At 42.0% G+C, this 25,175-nt stretch overlaps 4 protein-coding genes across 4 annotated transcripts; 1 reads left to right on the top strand and 3 right to left on the bottom strand.

Moving 5' to 3' along the window:
• Positions 1-1,421: 1,421 nt before the first annotated feature.
• LOC102715929 lies at positions 1,422-8,637 on the bottom strand. The gene is made up of 9 exons (XM_006651289.2): positions 8,404-8,637; positions 5,861-6,046; positions 5,519-5,611; positions 5,145-5,327; positions 4,939-5,041; positions 4,680-4,859; positions 3,313-4,475; positions 2,017-2,975; positions 1,422-1,777 (listed from the first exon to the last, which is right to left on the bottom strand). The coding sequence occupies exons 1-9, from the start codon at positions 8,635-8,637 to the stop codon at positions 1,711-1,713; spliced, it is 3,168 nt and encodes a 1,055-aa protein (XP_006651352.2). The 3' UTR covers positions 1,422-1,710.
• Positions 8,638-16,481: 7,844 nt separating this feature from the next.
• On the top strand, positions 16,482-18,657 carry LOC102702640 (reticulon-like protein B16). The gene is made up of 5 exons (XM_006649989.3): positions 16,482-16,729; positions 17,546-17,726; positions 17,832-17,973; positions 18,055-18,124; positions 18,239-18,657. Exons 1-5 carry the CDS (start codon positions 16,606-16,608, stop codon positions 18,403-18,405), a joined length of 684 nt encoding a protein of 227 aa, XP_006650052.1. The 5' UTR covers positions 16,482-16,605; the 3' UTR covers positions 18,406-18,657.
• A 282-nt stretch (positions 18,658-18,939) lies between these two features.
• LOC102702359 (macro domain-containing protein VPA0103) lies at positions 18,940-21,960 on the bottom strand. Its single transcript, XM_006649988.3, has 7 exons — positions 21,706-21,960; positions 20,425-20,473; positions 20,234-20,336; positions 20,040-20,135; positions 19,705-19,779; positions 19,532-19,601; positions 18,940-19,319 (listed from the first exon to the last, which is right to left on the bottom strand). The coding sequence occupies exons 1-7, from the start codon at positions 21,958-21,960 to the stop codon at positions 19,236-19,238; spliced, it is 732 nt and encodes a 243-aa protein (XP_006650051.3). The 3' UTR covers positions 18,940-19,235.
• A 628-nt stretch (positions 21,961-22,588) lies between these two features.
• LOC102702079 (expansin-A6) lies at positions 22,589-23,829 on the bottom strand. Its single transcript, XM_015835278.2, has 2 exons — positions 23,694-23,829; positions 22,589-23,598 (listed from the first exon to the last, which is right to left on the bottom strand). Exons 1-2 carry the CDS (start codon positions 23,827-23,829, stop codon positions 22,952-22,954), a joined length of 783 nt encoding a protein of 260 aa, XP_015690764.2. The 3' UTR covers positions 22,589-22,951.
• Positions 23,830-25,175: the final 1,346 nt, after the last annotated feature.

The following is a 25,175-nucleotide window of genomic DNA, read 5'->3' as shown; positions in this document are numbered from 1 at the left end:
GAGGAGAAAGAAAAGGAGCTCTCATATCATTTGCATCGTTGTGTGTACGCTGCTTGCTTTGATATTGTCTTGATACCGATATGTGCTGGAGAAGTACAATACCTGAGATGAGTTCTGATGCGACAAGAAGTCAATAAGGGGAGCCTTTTCTGCTTGCTCCGGGATGTGTAGGGAGAAAAGCTGATTGGATTGGAGGGAGATATTTGTCACTGTTTGGGTCAGTCATAGGGATGGAGCATGGGATTATGAAATTGGGATTGAATCATGTAAAATGGAGGTTTGACAAGCCAAATTTTGTTTGTTGTTTCCTTCATGAAGGTGCTAGTCTCAAAGACGTCTTGGATGAAAATCTTGCACTAAATGTTAAATTCCTTGTTAAGGCATTTGTGATGTAGAGTATGTCGTAGTCATTGTGTTGTCTGAATTGTACCGTTCTTTCTGACCTTAATCTGTACAAACGTAAAACCATTCCTGATATAAGCTGGGAAGTGATATCGGCATGTAATGATTTCTCCAAAAAGATCTAAGGTTTAATTGATTGAGCTTGTAACCAAGACACCACTATATTTATTATAGTTTAAGCTTCAAGTGCTGAAGTGCACCCTTCTTTGGGAAGGTTGGACTAGGTTCAAGTGGCTTTAAGCCCTATTACCCCAAGCAAAAGCTTCCAAAGCATTGCCACAATGGGACAAATAACCAGAATTGTTTAGACCGCAATTGGATGTCTGTTTCTACAAGAATCGATCAGATTTCTGAAAATCTTGTGAAGTTTCTGTCCTCGCCTGGAGTGTAAACTGTAAACTGCCATAATAAAGAGATGAACAGAACAACCACGACGTTTCACCATCCATTTGCCCACAAAATAGACTGGCGAATGGTACAGGCACTGCCTTTCGGCTGCTGCCAGTAGGACCAAAGAGGAAGTCGAAAAGGAAAGGCGCTCCAATGAGCAGAGGATGAGCACCCTTTTGTTCAGAAAAAAAGCATAATGTGTCAGTTCTTGTCGGAAGCAGAAATCAGAAAGTGACGTTCTGATCTTCTGTGTGCAGGCATTCAATCTCCAGAATTCAGGGCTGAGATAAAAAGGAACTGATCCTGGTAATTTGCACGGCCCCATATCCATTTTGTCATGGTACTGCGCCCATTGTTCCAAACTTTGGAGCGGGGAAGAGAGAAAACATTAATATTCACGGCCAAAGCAAACTGGCCTCAAGAGCATTATTCACACATGGTTGTTGACTCCAGAATATATTCATCTGGCATGGCAATAGAGAGATTCTCGCATCCAAGAGAATGCTAATGGTATCAAAAAAACAAAAACGACGTTTCCAAAAACCTTCCTAAGATAGAGACAAATGGGGAAGATCATTTCAACCATCAAGCAAAGAGCATCAGGAGCAACAAGAGAATGCTTCTTAATATTAACCTAATATATTCCCCCGATATTTTCTTCATTCAAGTTAACCTTAAGGTAAAAGAACTACAATGGTATAATTAGTTGCTACTCATTAGCATTCTTTGGCCTAACTATAGACAATTGAGGACAAGGGATCGACAGAATTTAGATGGACGAATATATATGCTACTAAAATCCTCGCCTTTGTGCTCTTAACAATATGAAAAATAGCTCAACTTGTTACTTGTTAGATCTTCTCTTTTATCTCTCTAAACCTATGATCAACTGTATCACCTGTGTATGTACTGCAAGTCTCAGCGGGTTCCAGCACGGAGAGGTGGGAAGTGTTCTTCATCTCCCACTTTGTAAAACCCTGGTGATCTAACATAGTAGTAAAGACAACATCATCATAAAACATATTATGTGTAGTAGCATAAAGCACAAAAACTCTAATGGACCGACAATGAATAGAAGATGCAATAGTGCTAATGTTTTTCGATGATCCTTTACTTTTTTTCAGTGAATTCTTAGTTTTGCGTGGCCTATGATATATTTGCAGGTTGCAGATTTGTTATATCTAATATTTTGCCTATGAGATACTACTGTGAGGGTGATATTACCTGCTTTGGGTTGGATGGCTTTGCAATGCCAATGCAGCAGCATCTGCACATGTCTTACTGGTAGAAAGTGTGTCACGAGGCTTGTTCGACTTCGGTGAAAGTGTCAATGAAATAGGCCCCAAAGTTCCAAACTCAATAGTATCTAGCGGTGGTATCTCCAGGCTACCGGATTGAGAATATCCTTTTGTGACAGGGAACGAGGGATGAACGGTAGATGATGTAAGCATAGTTTGGCCTTTGCCATTATTATTGTGATGAGAGAACTGTACCGGTGGCAATGATAGCCTGCATTTGCCAACAATCTCAGCCTCTTTGTTTGAGTTGGCCTGGTTTTCTGGCATTTGCTCTGTATCCGTTACAAAAGATAGGTGTTCCTTGTGATTATTGTTGATTTGTTTCGCAGCTAATTTCTTGTTTGAGCCAGCCCTGCCACGTAGACTGTTTTGGGGCTCACCACTTGGCATTTGTTTTCTTGGCCAATTGAATACTTCACACTCTTTTCGGATGTCATTGCTTTGGTTTCTAGTCAAGCTGCGGGTAGGACAGATGCACTCATTTGGCATATCCTGATTCTTCAGCGGTTGATATTTTGGCATTTGATTCATCGTGCTAACAGATTGGGCAAAGCCCATGTCAGTATCATAAATTCTATTCTCGGATGAGTTTTTGCTTGAGCGAACATGCTTGTAATGCCTTGGTATTTGGCTTGCTTCATTTTCCGGTTTAATATATTCTATGCAAGTCTCACAATTATTGCCCACAATCTTCTTATTGCTGACAATATATTCATGCTCATTGTCCTGAACTTGGCTTAACTTTATGTCTTTGTTCGCAGTTTCTTTTGCTAGTTGCTCCTTATAAGTGAAAAAGATTCCTTTTGGAACCGATGCTTGGATGCTTTTAACTCTCACTGGTCGTGAGATCAGTGTTTTGGTGTTCTCTCCCGATGATGCCATGTTCTGTAACACAAACAATAAGGAAACTGTAAGTATCGTTACTCTGGCATGCAAAGCAAGAAATGCTCTAAGAACTAAAAATTAGCAGAGCAACTAAGGTTTAAGTAAAGCTGTCAAAGTCAGACCATCCAAGAGACAGGCTGGAGCATCTATAATGAACTAATCTGTCAGGTGTTCAAAATCGGACATAAGATTTGATCAAAAGATATTTCTCAGTCCTAGGAGGACAATTTAAATGTTTGCCACAAAAAAAGGTAAAATTATGTACGGTGCCAGTGCATTTTGAATAAGGACAAAAACATCATATACAAACTCATGACAGATTGAGCAGAGCACCTACCTTTTGGAAAATATGTGGAACTGTTCCTTGCATACTGGGGATATCATCTGACCTGTGATACCATTGAACATAATTTTCTGAATCAGCATAAGAAGAACTTGGTGTTGGCAGACCATTGGAGAGAGCAATTATTCCAGAGGGTGATAAAACATTCTGCTGGCATGCCACACCCCAGTTGTCCTCTTCCTGTGATTGCTGTGAAAAATCTTCCGTGCTATGAGAAGAAGAAACTGGAGATAATCTCCTCTCATCAGTTTCAGTAGATGGAGACAACCGCCCTGGTAGCAGAACATCAGTGTTAGACACGATGTTAAGAGTTGGAGTGTCAAACAACTCCTTGACAACGGTAAAATCAGAAGACGTTTCTTGAACAGACTGCAAAACCCCATCAAACATATATTCTAGGTGATACTGAACTTGACGGAGGCATCTCAATTGCAAATCTAAGTCACCAGATAGATCCACCAAGCTCGATAGGGGAGGAAAATTCTGTCTTTCCTCATGGTGTGCAGTTATCATCTTGTCTGACGGACCAGATTTGGAATATCCCAAATTATTGTTCAGAGTTAAGTAAAATATATTGTTTGGATGAACTTGTGGATGCATTGATGGTTCTTCATTCACATGGCAGGTTTCAGCTGTACAGCAAGATACCTGCTCCACCATTCCATGGTACATGTACTGTTCACTGCCACCATTGCCATTTCCAAGGGAAAACAATGGATATTGATTTGGTGTGTGATGGACAAAACAGGACGAATTTATACTTAAATCAGTACTTGATGATATCATGTGATCAGAATGAAAACGCTGAGCTAAATGTGTAGGCGCATTCAATGTGGCATATGAGCCTTTGTTAACTAAGATCTTTGAAAAATGGTGAGGACTACTATTCTCATCTTGATTCTTGCAGGAAATTCTCATGCTTGACATCTCCTCCCACAGTGTCTTGCCAGTGCCAGTGCGAAAGGAAGGCTCACAATGAAATGCATCATCATAGATTTCACTGTCAATGTCTGGCCTTACTCCACTTCCAATCCTATCCAAAGTGTTCTTGAAAAATCCATAAATTTCGTCAGGAATAAGTTCTGGTTGTAACAAGAGAACTTTACCAAGCTTCTGAGCACCATATGAGAAAGCAGTCCGAATACGATTAAAACTGGCTGCACAAAAGTAAAATGTTTACATAAATTGGTAGAAGTGAGATAATGCACAAAAATACCCTACTATGTGCAAGTTGTCCAAGTTCAACTAGCGAGCATGCTAATTATGGCTTACAGCAAATATTATGGTGTGCATGCCTTGTAGAGACTTATTTGAAGGATAATTTGGAGAAAGAAAACAGATAGGTGCCTTTTGTTTCAGACCTCTGTTCACACTCCTGCCAAGATTGTTGTGCTCCTTTAGTGGATCAATTATGTTTAGATATTTCGCACGAAATTCGTTATAGCATGCATTGGTATCTTTTGGAGAAGTTTTTTGCACTGAGTTCTTGAGGAACTCTTTGTCAAACAGCAAGTCACCACCAGGTGTATTTATAGCTTCAACTGCAAGACATATAAGTTTTAGGGTAAAACAGAAAATAAGCATCGGTTGTTTACAGAGACAAGGATAAGTGTATCACACCAATTTGATTTGGCAAAGACGACAATGCAACAGGGCCATTTAAACTTATGCAATAGTTGTCCCAGTCAAACTTGCTGAAATACTCCAGAAACCTATATAAAACCTATTAATATGACAACACATGAAGATAACAATGTTACGAGTTTTCATATTGGTTAAAGATGATTTTAAATGACTAAAAAAAAACAGTTCCTTCATAGGCTTACCTCTAGAGGGCCATGGAGAGATTTGTGGAATAGATTGAATATATAAAGAATAAGAGTTTCCAGTGCGTAAGTTGATATTAGACCATGATGAGCTCCTAATAGACGACTTTCATAATAACACCATGCCTTGATTAGTATAATGCTCCTTTTGAGTAGATGTTTTTTTCCAACTTTACGGTCAACCTGAAGAATGACAAATTTTTTACTTTTCCATGATCTGGCATAGTATAGTAACCAAATAATAGGAGGACCTAGACAAGCACAAGAAGCGATCATCGAGTGCTATACACATTGAATAATTGTTTATTTAACCAGGACTTTGAGGAATAAAATTGCAGAATTACATGAATTCTCAAAAAAGGGTATGATGATACCAGTTCAAGGAAGCAAAGCGCGCAGATTCCACCAGTTTGATTGAATGAGATGTCAACAACAATATTTTCAATAGTGCATTTAATAAGTCTGACCTGAATGTACAAAAAATTGCAAAATTAAGAGGCAATTGATATATGGGAAACATAACACAAAGGGACAACAAAAGGCATGTAGTTTATAAGCTTAACTTATAATTTATCTTGATCAATTATAAAGAAGTTAAACGCATATACCTGTTAACAGCAGGAACACAAGCTAAGAGCAAACAAGATTTGGCCAAACTACAGTTCATATGAATGGCTAATATGGAGCAATTAGCAAGCGTAAACAGGAAAATGCACCTCAGCATTGATCAGTTGCAAGTCCTTTACTTCAAACTCAGCATCACTGTTCTGCTCTTCTGACTGAAGGATGTAGTAGATATCATCAATTAGAGTACTACCATAAGACGTATTCCCAAGTACTGTTAAATCAATGTCCCCATCGGGAAGGTAAGTCTTCAATGGAACTGATCCATAAGCGAAGACCTACATATCAAATGATAAGAAATAATTTTGAATGAGATTAAGAAATGCTATTGCATAAAAAGTTAGCATGTTCAAAGGTCCAACAGATATTGCCATATAAAATAATATACCTCCGTTTCACAATATAAGATTTTCTAGCATTGCCTAGATTCATATGGATGCTAATGAATCTAGACATATATACAAACAATATACATTGATCAATAGATAAATCTAGAAAAAGTTAAAAAGTCTTACACTATGAAAGGGAGAGAGTAAGTCATTGCAACCATCATATACAGGTGGTAAGATAAAAGAACCACAGCCATGACACACATCACATATCGACAAGCATTCATGGTGTGTCAGTGCATTACCATTGGTTTTCCAAGAGAACAATTGAAAGATGAAATTTTTGTTGGGTCTTCGTCATGTTGTCCCACAAAGAACATATGTACTAAGCGAAATCACTTTTCATGTGCCAATTAAATACATAAATCTAGAAAAAGTTAAAAAGTCTTACAATATGAAAGGGAGAGAGTAAGTCATTGCAACCATCGTATACAGGTGGTAAGATAAAAGAACCACAGCCATGACACATCACATATCAACAAGCATTCATGGTGTGTCAGTGCATTACCATTGGTTTTCCAAGAGAACAATTGAAAGATGAAATTTTTGTTGGGTCTTCGTCATGTTATCCCACAAAGAACATATGTACTAAGCGAAATCACTTTTCATGTGCCAATTAAATACATCTATGGAAAGAAGTCATAATAACAAGTCTAGAATCTGAACAATGAAATAACTACATCTGTTATTAGTTATTACCAGAAAATAGAGACCAATATGCCACCAAGTGAGCTGCTATTGTGAATCAAAAGATAACTTTTAATCATATTTGACGAGCAGGTAAGCAACCAATCAGCAAATAGGGAACCAAGTCAAAATGCAATTTCTTACCATTCCATAGACTCCATTAACAAAAGCCAACAAGAGGGGAAAAACGAACTAGATGAGTGCACAAATCTCCAACAACATAAAAGGCGGAGAAAGTTCAATTGGCATCTTGCAGGGATCTGTGTTACGCACTTTTGGTACACATACACGCATGTGACAATAATTAAGCAAATACATCACCGCTTTCATTGTCCAGTGAATAACATTTGCTAGGGAACACCACAGCATAACTCCTGCTGCAAAACTAATACTCCTATCAACCATGGCCAGCCACACGTTTCCAAGCAATTCCAGCTATACAACGACTGTATAGCGTACGCATTAAAAGTGTTAAGCAGAATAGCAACAAATAAGGACCACTTTTCCAGATCTACCATCCGTGGGTACGGAGTGAACAGATTCCACATAAGTAAAGGAGTGCACGGACAAACTTCAAAGTACGACTCAAACAGTGGACCGATGAATTCCCATCAGTAAACAAAATTTGAGCTCGTAATAATTCAAAGTATGCAGTAGAACTGAATGCAGGATGTTTGCAGGCAGCTGCCGGCGTACATGGGCTAAAATCTCACTCCCTGCTCTGTCAAATACTTTGCAGACACAACATGCTCAGAAGATTCAGCTACAGCATTGATCAGTTGCCATACTATTGGGTAAATCCACGTGGATGCGTGAGTCACCATGGACAGCGTAAAGTGTACTGCTTCTCCTGGCAGTCAAGCATGAGATCACGAGCGGAAACAGAACCAAAACAAAAGGAGTTTTATTATTCTTCTTCTTCTTTTTTCTTTTTGTCTCTCTTCTGGACCAGCAGAAAAAGAGTTGTTTCCCCTCTGAAAGGAACTTTTAGGATGCAGTAAAGGTTGGATTTTATAAAGCAAAATCGTTCCTTTTCGTTGGAACTAATACTACTTGCAAGGGAACAGCGAACATTATTGTGACAACAGAAAAGAAACATTTGAATGCGTCAAGAAACGTTCCATCAGAAATAAAGAACTTATATCAAACAAAAAGAGCAAAAGCCATAGATCCGAGCGCACGGTGGCCTCAGCTAATTTCGGAGCCTAGCATGATAATGCAAGTTGGATTCACGAAGACTAGTTAGTATAATTAATAAAAAAAAGGTAAAATAAAAATTGATCCCGATTTTGTTCCTCCGTGAAGGTCAGCGCGAAATAAAACAAAGCAGAATTGCAACGACGCGCCGCGAGCAAATAGTTTGGGAAGTAGTCTGGATCCGTACGAACCTAACCGATTAATTAAAGGATAATCCTCCCGTGGAGACAGCGACTGAAGCATAGTAGTATAGTAGAAGAACAAAACGCCCAATCAAATGAGGATGAGAATCCCGAGAAGCCTCAAGCTCGGGTTTAGAGCACTAATTATTTATTATACGAGCCGAAAACTGGAGAGCGCACCTCGCAGCCGAGCGCGGCGCCGAGGAGCCTCCGCGCGTAGTCGACGACCCCGGCGCGGCGGCGCTCGGAGGCCTCCGTGGGCCGCACGCGCCGCACCACCTCGTCCGCCGCGGCCTCCGCGGCCGCCACCGCCCCCGCCGGGATCGCCGCCGCCCCCGGCGCCGCCCGCGCCATCGCCGCCGCCAGCGTCGCGCCTCCCCCTCCCCCTCCCCCTCCCCCGCCCCCGCCCGCCATCACCACCGCCCTATGGCCCCGCCTCCATCCGGGATCCGGGACAGCAGGTGACCCCCAACCCCAAATGGAAGTGGAGAGAGGCAGACACAGAGACAGAGACTGCCGAGAGGGGGTTTGAGGAATTCCCCTCCTCCCACCCGTGTCGAGGTGGGGTTTTCGCCGAGCCGTTACGGCAGCGACGAGACCGCGCGGCTCTGGGTTCACGAGCCGACCCCGCCCGCCCGAGGGGATAGGTAGGTAGGCCGGTAGGCAGGCGCGCCGCGAGGGCGAGCGAGGCGGACGGAGGCGGGGTGCGGGTGCGAACAAAACCCACGAGGAGGAGGCGGCCGTCCCTATCTCGCGGGGGGGGGGGGGGGGGGATCCGGGATTTATACCGGCGCCGTGTGCGTGCGCGGGGGGGCGTGCGCGCCGTGCGCGTGATAGTGGACGCGGCCAGATGGGCTGCGGGTGCGGGTGCGGGTGCGGCACCGTCGTCGTGGCAGCTGACCGGCGCGCGCACCGCCATTGCCTTTTTTGCCTCGTGGGACCGTGTGGGGGAAAGAAATCGTGGGGCGCCGCGGACATAACCCAAAATAATACCAGCTGCGGGTGGGGTCGGGTCGTCAGCGTCCTGCCTGGTTTTTATAGGAGTAATAAGGTTTTTTTTTTTATAACTCCCAACTGCTTGTCTCGGTTACACGGATCTGGTGGTGGTGGTGGTTCTACGCTACGCTGCATTTGGGTGTGTTGAGTTTCAACGGCAACGCTGGTGAACCGTCATCCTTCAATGCTGCACTGCCTTCTTGTCGTATGGTTGTGTTGTCTTCTAGCACTATCATGGAAGCTATGGTTTTTTTTCATGATGTTGATAAGTGTATTTTTCATTTCGTATCGGCCATCCTTCTCAGTCTATTGTTCATGATTTTATATCTTTGCATTAGGTCCTCATTTCTCTGATGGTGGATCTTTGAGGATACCGTCCTTGCAAGTTGCAACATAATTTCCATAATAATATTCGTCATTTAACTGATTTACATCTTATAATTAGAAGTAACATAGTTAAAAGGTGATGTTTTTGTTTTTTTTGGAAAAATACATATTTTTAGCTTCAAACTTCATATATGCGGAGTTTGATTTTTAAGTGTAAACAGATTATTTATCAAATTTTCAACCTCCCACATCCAGAGACACGTATACCCAAGTTTTAAGATAGGTAGAACATCCAATATAGTTATTACATATGTAAAGGGCGTGTTTAGTTAATAAAAAGAAATTGGGTGTCACGTCGGACGTTTCATCGGATATCAAAGGGAGTTTTCAGACACGAATGAAAAAAAATGAATTTCATAGCTCGCCTGAAAACCATGAGACGAGTCTTTTGAGTTCGGTTAATTTGCCATTAGCATATATGGGTTACTGCAGTATTTATGGCTAATTATGTACTAATTAGACTCAAAAGATTCGTCTTAAGATTTTCTCCCTAATTGTATAATTTGTTTTTTCCATTTATATTTAATGCTATGTTTAGATGTTCAAAAGTTCAATTTGATATTTTTAGGAAAAACTTCTTAGGAACTAAACTAGCACTTAGTTAGATAACCTTCACTGGCATGGATCTCACTAAATGGAGACACGTGGGCACATGGTATCATATAGCAACAAATAAATCTCCAGGTAATTCTTCGCTTATATCCAGAAAGAAAAAAACTAAACAAAACTATATGGATGTTAGTCTTTACCCATAGTTACGGGAAACAACTGGATCACTCAAGACTATCTTATTATTCATAATCGCAATGTAGATGTTGTGCCAGAGTACTTCCTCTTATGTGGTTGATCATCCAGTTTTGACCATTTTTTTCATGACTTGCCACAACTGTTGAAAAATATCCTGGCATATCACTCATTAGGAAAATAAATCAATGTATATTTGCGATTAAGTGTATTGCTTGGAGTAAAATCGTTGAAGGCGGCGCTAATTAATTTTGACCGGTTGCGTGGTCAGCGCTCCAACACCGTGATGCGATCAGCGCTCCAACACCGTGATGCGATCACGCGGCGCCACTCAACGCGAGGAGGAGCAACCGAGCTTGAACCCTAGAACTGAAGGAACCACCAGTGTAACAACGACATGGCCGCACAGGCCGCCCAGGATGGTCGGGTCGTTCCCCCACAACGACGACGAACTGATACAGTGCGATACTGACTGTAGGCTCCCACCGAAACGACTGAGCTTTCCATGGCTTTAGGGCTCCTTTGGAAAACATGATTGTCAAAACACAAGAATTGTAAAATCTAGGACTGTATTACCTTTTCAATCCAAATCCTGTGGATTAGAGAAAACATAAAAACTGCATGAATGACCATTTGAATCGAGCATAAGATAAACACAGGAATTATAAGAAAGATGCATTGGATTTTTGGTAAGAGGTTGTACCTCACGTTGAAAATCTGCCAAAATTTCTAAGTTTTGAGGCATTCTTAAATAATTTCAAAGAAATTTGGAAGATGCATTTCTTTGTTCCAAAGGGTCATATAGAAATTCTTCTGTAAAAATCTAATTTTTAAAATTCCTCCAAAATTCATTTATTCAAAAAAGCCATTAATTCTAGGATTGAGATTACGTGCAGTGTCTACACAGACTGCACTTTATAAGCTACTGAACGCAGTATCCTTCGTCCAATTTCTTGATGAGCAGTTCAGATCGTGAATTACACTAACCAAGCTACAGCAGAGCACCGCACATGCTACACTACAGTACCAGAATAAATTTTAGCCCATAGATTTGAATCCAACGGTACGTTGACAGTGAATTACCTAAGATTGCATTCACACTCTCCACTGCAGCTGATCGTAATCCGTAATTCTGCTGGACGGCCGGACGGGCGTGGACTTCCTTCCAAGAGCCCGCCGTCCGGGAAGTTAGGCGATATCGCGCCCGTAATTACTCCCGCTGCTACTCGTAGGCATCGGAGGAGCAGTACAGTACAGTGGCGCAGAGGCACTGATCATTATGTTCTTCGATCTGCCGGCCGCAGCCATGGCTGAAACATGAAGCCGTACGCGTGCACATGTTGTGCACGTACGTATACTATGTCACCTGTCAACGCATACCGGATGTACTGTGTACTGGACGGCTGGCGGATGCGAATTCCTGCGGCGTGCGTTCTCTTTGGTACGGACGGACGAACAGCCGCCGGCGGCAGGCAAGAGAAAACCTCTGGCTACTCCTGCTACTATAGTTCGGTGCGCGCGCTTGTCGCGGGAGGAGAACGGCTGGACGAACGCACAGTAGGTAGGACGTGTCGACGGGTCCTGGCCGGTACGATCGAGAAGCAACCGCGGCGGAAGAAAGCGAGGGCAGCGTCAGCGTCAGGGCCGTCCTCGATCGATCCGCTCGCAGCGCCGCGGCGTGGGGAGGTTCACGCGAGCGGCGCGGTTTCGATCTTCTGGCGCGATCGATATGTGTAACCGTCGTGCGTGCGATCCACGCGGCGGGGCCGCGCGACGCTGCCGCCAGCAGAGGCGCGGTGGCAGGAGGTGGTTGGGCCGCAGCCGACCGAGTGCACGCGAGAGAAGAGAGGCCGGTGCATGGGCCGGCGGCGGCGGAGCATGCTGATGAGAGCGGATATGGGCGTATGGTGGCCGGTGCCGGCGTGGAACGCGTCGATTGCAGGGTACATGGCTACATGCTCTGCTCCCGTATTATGAGTAGATTTCTGCACCGCAGTCCTAAATAATTGTAGTAGAAGAACCCTATCCAGAAAATATATGTAGAACCTGAGTACGTACAATGGCAGCCATCCTCCATGTAGATCTGTGTTTGATTGTTCCTACACCAAATCGTTCGTGCCTTCAACGTCGGAATCACTCGTCTATTCCTACACCAAATCAAAATATGTCATATAAATTTCATCCTATAACATGCTTCGTAAAGGATAAAAACATATTTTGTTATTCCTAAAATAAATAAAAAAATATTTTTCATAAAATATGTGACCATCTTTTTTATATAGTAAATATCTATATCAATTTAATTTTATGTGGATATCCTTTCAGATTTGATTGATTTTTAATATTACGAAGTTAAGGAGGTAAATTATAAAAATGCAATGGGATCACTGCCACCGCTATAGGTTTTTACGGTAGTAAAAGATATACGGGTAATTAGCCATCATGGCCAGGTCTGCAGTAACGAAATATTTAGGCGGGGAAGCTCTACCCACCGGTCTAAAAAAAAGGCCAGATTTTGTATGTCGTTATCCCCTTGAAATTCGTTAATGAATCATGCCGGTATGGACAAGTAATACGAGAGTATGTTATAATGACATAGTACTAGACGGGCTAGATACTACGGATTGTCAACAAACATACGGACTGCTCCTTCCAATAAAAAAGGGAAGCTGTTTCGGCATGCATCCCCAAGCACAACAAAGGATTGGGCATTTTTTTTCCATGTCAATTTGGCCAATAAAGTGTAACATTTTTGCATGTGGTTATATGGAATGGCTGCAGTTAATTCAAATATTACAATACCAATAAAAACAATCCATATTTACTACATGAAGCTACAAAATTCTTCCTTATTTGCCAGATAGTACTGATTAATCCTAAATGCTATTAAAAATTTTGTCTCGTTCTGTCTATAACACCAAGCTCTAGTCATGGCTCATCTCCGTGGTTTATAACTGTGTCCATGTAAACTATTAAATGAAAAATAATAGATGTTACTCAATTAGTAAATATATTATTAGACATTTGTAAGTAGCGTTGGGCGGTGGAGATGAGTGGATGATTGTGTTGTAGGAGCCACATGGACAGAGGAGGAAATTAAGCTTGGTTGGTTGGGGTGGGGCATTGGAAGACATGTCATTAGGATGGCGTTAGAGAAGTCCTAGAGATAGAGGAGCTAAGGAAGGACAGGAGAATCATATCTGGATTGATGATGAGGCATGACAGCGGTGTGATGGTGGCAACAACAAAAAAGAGTAGGGAGTGACTTGGTGGATCTTGTTGGTATAGGCATGACAATTATGAGGCGATGTGAGGTAACGTGTAGGGGATGTAGCTCCTCTGACTTAAGTCAGAGGGACATGGGTGGCTGACTGTGGGCCCCACCACCCATGGACCCATATGTCAGCCACTCTGACTTAAGTCAGAGGAGCTCGCTCCAACGTATAGGTGGAAAAAGAGTTATCGGACAACACATGTAGGGAAGCGTTACAACGAGGATTAGATGAGAGGCATAGTACACTATAGCTATTGCGAGAACAATATAGTTGTAGAAAAAGTTGTTGATATTTAGGAAGAGATCAATTGATTGTTGCTATAACACCTTAGCAACTAGATAGTAGATAAAAATTCTCTATTATAATTTTATGCAACATATGTGTAGTTAGTTTCTTGTATTGTAATAGTAATAGTAATGTGTGCCTAATAATTAACAATGATACTTAGAATTAGAACAAAGGTTCCCTATTAATTGATTTAAATCTCAACGAATTGGTTGTACATAATTTTTTGTCCATCTACATTGCTATAATTTTTCCTCTCGTCCTGACAATGGAACCACACGTGAATATCTAAACATGGTTGGTGTAGGTAAAAACAAACTTACCACGTATAAGTGTAATCATGCTTAAGGAATGAAGCAATATACATACGGTTTTGGTTTATGCATCTTTTTTTATCTAATCCATAAAAGAAAAAACTCTAGTGGCCCTAGGCACAAAGAGGCATCCCAAGCGACAAAACCCTCTTTTCCTAGTCACTAACTTGATTCCATACTGTTTGCACTTGCAACTCTATAGCATGCTCACTTAATCATACAATAGGCTTATGTCTGGAGCTTGGAGGCTGGTAGCAGACGAATCATGGGACTACTAATTATAAATGTGAGAGTAAGTTACATGTTGGGTTATCTATTATTTCTATTATTATTAAAGTTTGACTTTAAACCACCTCTTAAAATTGTTTTTTACTGTTGTTCTGGATGATATGAGTTTTATTGTACTTTGGGCTACCGCTTCTCTCCATCTCTCAAAGTGTTGCCCTCCAATTTGACAACAGTCAAGCCTATCCCTAGGGTGGCGATGGTGTGCTAGTGCCATGTCAAAGGTGGAGGTTAAGCTCAAACAAGGGGTTGGTGTTGGCTATAGTGGAACATGAGCAAGATCATAAGCGTATTTCGAGCAAAATAGCAGTAGGTCAATGGCAACATCAGCTAATGCAAAGCACGTGCATATGTCACACTTGAACATAGAACAAGTGATGGTTGAGCTTGAGCAAAGGACCAACACCAATAAAGACCATTGATAGAATTGGGTCCAAAGACGGACGGTGAGCTCTTGGGCGTCCGAGGTGAATGAGTTGATCGATTTTGTGGGCAACCAGGCAAATAAGATTGGGCTTGCAGTTGTAGTTGAAGGTGACCGGACATAGACGAATCAAATTTGATGGCCATTTTGGATGCTTCCATGCTTCTGCTTTCCTCCACATCACCCGACCAACGCCACCATTATCTCTCATCCTACTCGTTCACAAGCGAGCCGGTTTGTTGGAGCAACCTTACTCCTACTCTTTCAAATCGGGGTGATCAACATTGGGCTTGACCGCATAAGGTCATCAATGAGCCCCTAAGCTCGAGCCCCTCTTGCATCATCTCATACTTAAGCTCCTAAGCTCAAATTCTTGTCATGCATTGAGAACATGGAAGTTAGGGACTATGGTGAGCAAACAATGGTCCATTGACAATCTGGCGACCTAATACATGTCGAGGCATCCACCTATGGTGTCCTTGAGTTGAACCTATACTTCTACTCTGACACTCTTAGTAGGCAGCAGTTTGGCAACACCCATAACAGGAACAAAAGATGAAGATTGCCAACCGTTTCTTCTATCACATCACCTTTATTTCTTTCTCGCTTACCTGGGGCCGCTAGTCCAAATCAAATCAATTGGTACTAAAATGATTTAAAATGAAAACATTGGATCACACCTTGTCCAAATTATCACTTTAATCTGACAATAATATATATAGCACAAACAACAAGTATCTTTTTTTCAATGATTCTGAAACGAATTCATTGTTTAAAAAGAGGACATAAGTAATTTAAAATTCAAATTTTGATAACTAAAGTAACTACAAGAAAAATATTTTCATCAAGCTTAGTACTTGGTAAATAACTTGAAAATGTTTATATTATGAAACCGAGCTAGTATACAATTTTGAACTAAAACAAACAATTCATTTCACATTATGAGACTTTATGTTCTTCTCTAGATCCATGTGTGCTAATAAATCTAGATACATATATAAAACTTATATATTAAGACATGAATAAATACAGATAAATCTAAAAGGTCTTGTAGCATGAAATGTAACGGAGGGAGTACATTTCTCGAAGGTAAAATCTGGAATTTTACGCCACATGCCACCGACCGAACCTGAGGGGGTGTTTAGTTGGGGAAATGAAAATTTTTTGGGTGTCACATCAGAATTTGACTGGATGTCGGAATGAGTTTTTGGACATGAATTGAAAAACGAATTTCACGGCTCGCCTAGAAACCGCGAGATAAATCTTTTGAGTCTAATTAATCCGTCATTAGCGCATGTTGGTTACTGTAGCAATTATGGCTAATTATAGACTAATTAGGCTCAAAAGATTCGTCTCGTAATTTCTCACGTAATTATGTAATTAGTTTTTCGTTTCATCTACCAAAAATTTGATGTGATATTTTTGAAAAAAAATTTTTAGGAACGAAACAGGCCCGAGTTTCCGTGAAATTTGCTCGAGTCCCTCTTTAGTTCCGTGAAATTAAAGTTGAAAAATGGCAGCGCCCTTCAGCTGACCTTTCCCTTTCGGTCCTCCCTACCGCCGTACCCCGTTCACGAAGAAACCGCCTCCTTCATTCCTCCTCCTCCTTTCGCCGGCCGGCTCTCCTCGTGGGAATCTCCTGGCCTCCCCGCCGCGACCCCGCCGCGAAACCATGGAGGCCGGCGCCGGCTTGACGGTGCCCGCGAACGGCGGGATCGAGAGCTCCACCGCCGACCCCTCCACCTCCGGCACCGGGTCAAGACTCTCCGTCCACCGCATCGCTGGCGGCGGGAAAGGTCTATTCCTCTACCCGAACTCCCGGCTCCGTTCGCGCTAAAATTCTGCAGCCTGTTGCGTAGAGCCGTATGATTGGAGGCGGGGATTGGATTACAGGCTTGTTGGGGAGTGGGATACGTCAGGTCGTTCAGCTCCCTCAAGAAGTCGGCTACCATTTCTGTATTTGCTGCAGTAGTAGCAGCTGGATTTAGCAGGGTGCTTACTTTAGTTTTCCTGGGTCGCAGAAACTAGAAGAAACTTGTCCAAGCAAAGATGTTTTCGGGGTTGTGGGGGGGTTCGGTTGTGTGTTATGATATCGGAGCTGATTTTTTCATGTTTAGGTGTGAATGATGTGTTTCTGAACATCTTGGTTGCAAGTCTAGTTTGCTTTGAGAAACTCAATCGGATTTACAAGTAGGAATTTATGCGATACTAACCCTATTAGATTGCACATTTGATACTTCGTTGCTCCAATGTGTTAGTTCTAGATAACTGGTTGAAGCATTGGGTTTGGCATCCTATGGGGACTGCAAATTAAGTTACTATGATACTTATTGCTGAATGCTGACAAACAATTTAACCATGTCTTCTGTATATCTTGTGCATGTAACTAATCTAATTAACTTGAATGGAACTATGCACAATGTAATATGATTTCTTTGTTATGTGAACCTGTGTTATGGTTTTCGTACCTTTTATATCTTTTAGATGAAATATCATTTGCATGGGCCATCTTTATAAGAAATCCCGCAAAATGATACCCTTTATACCTTTTATATCTTGCCGGCCATCAACTTGCCTTATTCATGCTTCATGATGTTATTCCTATCTTACAGCTGCTGATATCATCTTATGGAAGCGTGGACGTGTTACGATTGGTGTTATATTTGGTGCTACTATGGCATGGTGGTTGTTTGAGAAGTCTGGACTTCCCTTCTTGACAGTTTGCTCTGATGTACTGCTCATTTTGATAGTTGTGCAGTTCATACGGATTAAAATAGCTGGATTGCTAAATAGGTAGGTGGTCTACATCCGTCCTTAGATGGCATCCTTCCTTTCATGTTATCAAAATGGATGAGTGGTGCGTATCTGTGGTTTTTATCTCCCGTTAATTATTTGTAGGCAACCTAGGCCACTACCCGAGTTAGTTTTATCAGAGGAAATGGTTAGCAACGCTGCATCTTCATTCCGTGTTAAAGTAAACAACATGCTGATGATTGCACATGACATTACTCTTGGCAAGGACTTCCGACTCTTTTTCCAGGTTAGCTAATTAATTTTCAGTATTTCTCTCTGATAATTATATGAAATTCATGTGGATTCTGATAAGGGAAATTCTTGACAGGTTGTGTTGCTACTATGGCTGTTATCTGTTATTGGCAATTTCTGCTCTTCTGCTACTCTTGGTTACATCGGTATGTTCTGTGTGCATGACGTATTCCAAATTCACTTAGAGCCTCAAGGCATTAGAACCGTACAATATCAATGTTTCATTTATCTATCTGAAGTTCATGCTACTTTCGCAACAGGAACCATTGCTTTGGTCACAATTCCTGCATTATACAATAAGAACCAGGAGAAAGTTGACAGATATGCTGGGATGGTCCACAGGAATCTATCGAGGCATTACAAGATTGTCGACGAAAATGTGATGAGCAGGATACCAAGAAGCTTTATCAGAGATAAAGAGGATTGATTTGCTTTACACTTCTATTTCTACGTCGTAGACCATGCGAAGTAGGAATTTAGGGCAAAAGCCGGAGTACGATTTAGACGTCACTGCAATGTGCTAGAACTATTTTGACTCCTTAGCAATAAGGTTCAAAATGCAAAATGATTTGCTTGTACTAATGCTTTGGATTCATTTTTTCAACAAACTGGATACAAAGCTGTACAAAAGTACCCAGTGTTATGAAGTGAAACGAAGTTTGGTGTCAATTGCCATACGCCGCTGACTTATTCATACTTGGTTCTATAATTCTTATCGTTTTAGGCAAGAGTGTAGTCAAACTTTTAAAACTTTAATTATTAATAAATTTTAAATATTTAATTATTAATAATTATTAACAACATATATAATTGAGTCACAGAGTATTTTAATAAAAAGTAAATATTTATTTTATATATTAATAGAAAATCACAATTAAAGATAGATTTAGAAGATCATGTCATTATCCAAAACAGAATACTTCCTACGTTCCAGGAGTTTGTGCAGCGACGACATGTGATGTTACAATGTCTTTCTTTCTTTTTCTGAATATCTCAACAGTTTAAAACACTACCCAGGTTAAATGCAACACTGTAACAGACATAAGACACGGTTATTGGTTTTGGAGTAGAAGCATATTAATTAGCTTAATTCCGGGATGAAATCTTTATTCTGTAAAATACGCCGTTCAAGGCATATCCATTCACTGCTTGAGCAACTCATATTGTCATACATCGTCAGGCTTTATCATGGTCCACCGACTGTAGTACTCAACTACAGCGCTTAGAGTTACATTAGGCAGCAAACTCCATGACCATTCATTTCTCAAATTGTAACAGCAGTTCCTTGGCAGTCTCACGCCAGATATCATAGAGCTCATCTGAAAACAGAACAAAGTGCACCTGCAGGGAAAACATACACCAACCAGTGATTCAAACGTTTAACTCAGGTAATAACATGAAAAACTAGCAAGATGAAAATTGAAAACTTCTTTCATATTTCACAAATAATCCTCCTAGGTAAAACCAAAAGATGTTGCACTTGATTACAAATTCAAAACCGCAGCAACTTCAAACTGAAAAGTGATGACTTAGAAAGCAGGACCACTGCTAACCTCTTTAATATCATTTGAAAATTGTTGTGCAGTTGAAACAGCAATTTGTGATGCTTCCTTTGGAGGATAACTGCATTGAATTAAGTAACAAAGATATTGACAGATCAGATGGTTCATATGACTTAGATACACAATGACTAGGTAAGTCAAAGAAAGATGCCAATGACACATACCGAAAAACACCACAAGAAATTGCAGGGAATGCAATGTATTGAATGCCACTCTCTTTAGCAAGCTTCAAGCTATTCCTGCAGTAGCCATCGGATCAGAGCAGTTATCTCACTGATTTTGCAGGTAGCACAAATTTTCTTGAAACGGTATATAGTACTACCTCCGTTTCATATCGTAAGACTCTGTAGTATTGCATAGATTCATATGGATGCTAATGAATCTAAGCATATATACAATAAATACACATTGATCGATAGATAAATCTAGCCATAGCTAATGTCTTACAATATGAAACAGAAAGAGTATATAGTATTTACAACTAAACAGGATGACTTACGCGTAGGCATTCTTTAAGGAGACCTCAGGCTGTCTGTCCATGTCATATATGGGCCCAACAGTGTGTATGACACGGGAAACAGGAAGCTTGAAAGCTCTGTTCACATTCAACATACAGGTAAAGATATAGAGATATGTGGTGTTCAGAAGAGGGCATTCTGATGCTATCGCACTGATTCAGGGAGAGACACTAACGGAGTAATTCTAGCTTCTCCAGTGGGGCAGCGAACTCCAGGTTTGACCTCTGGAACTTTACGGCATGCCTCCACAAGTTCTGGTCCAGCAGCTCGATGTATAGCTGCAAGGAGTTTAATCTTGTATGAGAAAGTCCACAGATGATGAGATAAATTATACGCACTTAAAATATCTCTACTACATTCAATCACCTCCATCAACACCTCCACCTCCTAACATTCGTTCATTAGCAGCATTAACCTGAGAAATATAAACAACTGTCATCTCCTTCATCGTCACACGTGGAGTTAAGGGATTACTGCTTTAACAATTTTGCAAGTATTTTCTACAAAAACGGAAGATCAGATGAAGTCAAACTTGTCAAACACAAGACAACAACAACATCTTGAATACTGAATATTGTAGCCTGTGGCGCAACTGGCACACCATGGATTCAGGTAGCAGAATAATCAGTGGTGACGCAACTTCATATGGGTATAGAGCATCACCAATGTTTATTTACTACTTGGTCCATATAGTTGGGACCCATATAGGTGGTCTTTTGCTATTTCAATTTACATAATGTATAAAGATAACCATGAACATAAGGTGGGACTCACAAATCAAATCTAATATTCATAGCTCTCTCAAAAAAGAGAAGAGAGGGGAGAAAGATAATATATTTTAATCCATATGGGTAGTCTATATAACTAAGTGGTTGTTTGGATTCAAGGACTTTTTTGTAGTTACTTGTTACATCGGATGTATAAATGTTAATTAGGAGTATTAAATATAAACTGATAATAAAACTAATCGCATAAATAAATGCTATTTCATAAGACAATTTTTTTAAGCTTAATTAATCCACGATTAGCAAATATTTACTGTAGCATCACATTCGCTAATCATGGATTAATTAGGTTCAATAGATTCGTCTCGCGAAATAGTCCAGAGTATGAGATGGGTTTTATTAATAGTCTATATTTAATACTTCTAATTAGTATCTAAACATTCGATGTGACAGTGACTAAAAAAGTCCCCGGGGATCCAAACACCCCCTAAGTAGCTCATCTTATTTCATATCTCCTTCCACAATGGTAAAGTAGTCTATAAGAACCACTTTTGATACACATTGTGGATGTCCTAAAACTAGAATTTTGTCAACAACTAAAGTAGCCATTACTCGCAACGCACATAATTCATTTCCGGAATTGGCACACTGACTTCAAGAATCATGCCTGCTCGCGATTCTTGTAAATCGCGCGCAGATTTGATATCCCGGACAAGTTTCAGCTCACCACAACGGGGCTCTTAGCACAGTAACCTCGAACCTAACCACAAAGGCTGCTCCCGCCGCGCGCGCGCACACACACTAGCCCCACCAATCCACAGGAGCAGCATCAGATCTGAACCGAGCCCCTGCCCGCGTACGCAAACATCAGCAAGCATCGAGGATGTGAACGAATCAGCAAAGGAAGGAAGGGCGACCGTACGATGGCGTCGGTGGCGCCGTCGACGGACCAGAGGGTGATGTCGCCCTTGTGCAGCTTGAGCGCCCCCGCTCCCGCACCCGCCGACAGCCGGAACGCCTCGCCGCCACCTAGCCCCGCCGCCGCCGCCATGGCGGACGATGCCCTCGTCGCGCCGCTGCTCGGTGGCCGCCGCCGCCGCCGCCCCTTCGGGAGGAGAGGGAGAGGGAGTGAGAGCCGCGACGGCGTGAGGAGAATTCTAGCGGCCGCACGCGACATTTCGGGTCGCGCGTCTCATCGTCGTCTCCTGAACTAGCTAAGGCCCAGTAGTGGGCTGGATGGGTTGGGCCATCCGTTAGGCCCATCTAGAAACTGATCTTCCTCATAGTTTATTTCTTACTACCTCCGTTCCTTTTTATTTATCACCACACACTATTCATATTTAACTTTTGACCATTTGTTTTTTATAAAAAATTTTATAAATAATTAAATATTCTCTCTATTTATATGATATTTTTTTAATCATCTCTAGATTTATCTGATTGATATATGTCTATATTTAATAACGTTCATATAAATTTGGGTAAGTCTAAAAATACTTATATTGTGTAACGGCGGAAGTAGATGTCATCTCATCAAAGATTATTATATGCTAAACATAAATATGAAACTTTCATTTATCATCATCTAATTATTGTAAAAGTATTAGTGATGACAGCTGTAACAATACCGGTGCCATCTATAGATAAACAGATGTTCCAAATGTCATTGAACATAAAAGTACTTTATGTAATAAAATAAGGGTTTATATCAGAATTTTTTTAAAAAATAAAAGTTTATGAAAACTGATTTCCAAAAATACAATTAAGGAGATTTCTTTTTTTTTTTGAGGTAAGGATTAAGGAGATTTCAGGAGGTGGAAATTAAGAGCAGCAAACAAACAACTGCATTTGTACAGACAGCTCACTCTTCAGAGAGGCAGGCTCACGCTATGGCCAGCCACTCTCTGGAGCCTGGACCTAAGTAATCAGCTCATTGCTCATGCCAATGCCAGTGACATGCCCTGTACTACAAATCTCTGAACTAGGAAAGCAGATTGCCTCTGACATGCGGGTGCAATGCCTTGCCATCTTCTTGCAGCAGCCAGCAACCTCAGCATCTAGACCTCACTAAGCACCGATTTGGTGTGTAATTAAGCTCAAAGATAAGCATTAATGGAGAATGGAAGAAGGATGAGATGGTCCTGTTGGCTAAAGTGATCTTCTTTTGTTCAGAACTGCCTGCCCTCGAAGGTCTGGCCGAACCGCCAGCCGGCGGGCGCGACGTCGGCGCAGGTGAGGGAGCGGCCGTCGCCGGAGGTGACGCGGAAGGAGAGCGCCTGGCCGTTGAGGTAGCCGTTGCTCTGCCAGTTCTGTCCCCAGTTGCGGGACATGGGCTGCCACCGTCCCCCGCGGCCGCGGCCGCGCGACCCGGACGCCTTCACGGCGAGGGAGCGCACGTCGCCGGCGCCGCCGACGTTGGTGACCAGCACCAGGTTGAAGTAGGCGTGGCCGTTGACGGTGAACCGGACGCCGCCCTTCCTGGCGCACGCCACGCGGCGGAAGGAGACGGGGACGACCCCCGCGCGGTACCGCGCGATGCGGAGGAACGCCGGCTCGGCGAGGTCGAAGTGGCGGAGCGGCGGGTTGCACCAGCCGCCGCCGCTCCCCGGGAGCGCGTAGTTGGGAGGGCAGAAGTTGGTGGCCGTCACCGTGACGGTGGCGCCGCCGGGGAGGCACAGCCGGCGGTCGCCGCCCGCGCACCGGAGCTCGTAGCACGACCCGCAGCTCAGGCCCTTGTTGAACAGCGCGGTGCTCAGCGCCGCCGTGCTCGTGCCGTACCCCTGGCTGTACAGGTTCCCGTACCCGCACGCGCCACCTGCATCGAGATCGCCAGCCGCGGCGGCGCCGCCATGAGTGGCAAGATCCTAGCTAAACCAGCGCGGCCCATTGCACGTGTGCGTGCGTGCGTACCCATCGTGCCAGAGGCGTCGTCGCCGCCGTAGAACGTCGCGTGGCCGGGCTGCCACTGGCCGAGCCCGAGCCCGAGCGCTCGCGGCGCGGCGACGACGAGGAGAGAAGCGAGGAGCAGCAGTAGGGGTGGCGCCATTGGCAAGTGTAGCGTCGTTTGGCAGCTCGGGGACTTGGCTTAGCTATTTGTAGCGTGCTTGGCTGGCGATCAACGCATTGGTTTTCGGATCCTATCCTAAAGCAAACACTGATTTCTATATCTTTCATATCACATAAACTAGTTTTAGATATTACTCTTAAAATACAAATATCATTAATTTATATTTAAATTTAATATTACTTATTACTCATCATGTCTTGGGTGTTACGTAGAAACAATATCTCATATCAGACGTGATTTTCTTCTATTTCTTTATCAACTCGTTTGTTAAATTACTTTTTATCGTAGGTGACAGCTTATTTAATTAATTCTGTAAATATCATTTTAGTCATTTCATTGTGAATACATTAATACAGTCAATGTTCACGTCATAATAATATTATTAGCAGCACTTTAGATCTACCTGAGAGTAAAACCAATGACTGATAATGAATCTATCATAATGGTACTAGATCCACAGCCAGCAAAAAGAGTGTGTCTCGAGAAAGCAATTATCACAATGAAGCTAAGATACCGTGAGTACTATGGTTTTCTTCTAGTCAAATTATCAGATCAAGCTAACAGTTAAGGCTAATTTGTCTGCAGGACCGACCACCCCTGCAATTCTTCAAACAGAGGGTGATCTTTTAGTTTGGTAGAAAAGACGATCTTTCCAGCACAGAAAAGAGCAAGCTTTTGGGGGTATATTTCATCGTTATACTTGTTTCAACTTTCAATTCACCTCGTTTTTTTTGTCGACTACTATACCATCCAAAACGACTCCACGCGACGAGCTTACATGAAACCCAACTTTCGTACGTCTACGTACGTGCAAATTCGATGACACGCAAGAACTAATACTACGGACTAGTACGGGATTGGTATTGTACTCTTGGCTGTTTGTTCGGACACAATTTTCTAGCACACGGGTGGATGTCCCCCATTGTTTACATGTTATTTAAATAGTTATAAAAAAATATGAAAAAAATTTAATAAGATAGATTAATATGAGTTATATCACTCCGCAAACATGCAACTTTAAATTCGAGTTCTACGTGTGGTAACAATAATTACAAAAATAATTTGAATATGTGTATACTAGTAGTTTATTTTTGCTTTTTTTTGCTACAACTTAAATAAGTCGAATTTAAAATTGCATGTTTGTGGAGTGATATAAATCATATTAATCTATCTTGTTAAATTTTTTTTATATTTTTAATAACTATTACGATGACATATAAGCACTCGGGTGTCCACCGGTGTGCTTAAAACAGTTTTCCCTGTTCCACTGCTTATGGGGCCAAAGGTAGCAGAGGTGGGCCCCGTGAAAGCGAAGGCGGCCGCCG

The sequence above is a fragment of the Oryza brachyantha genome, chromosome 3 (genome assembly GCF_000231095.2).
Source record: "Oryza brachyantha chromosome 3, ObraRS2, whole genome shotgun sequence".
Classification (NCBI taxonomy): domain Eukaryota; kingdom Viridiplantae; phylum Streptophyta; class Magnoliopsida; order Poales; family Poaceae; genus Oryza; species Oryza brachyantha.
The sequence above is the reverse complement of the archived record's forward strand: the minus strand, read 5'-3'. Positions and strand labels throughout refer to the sequence as shown.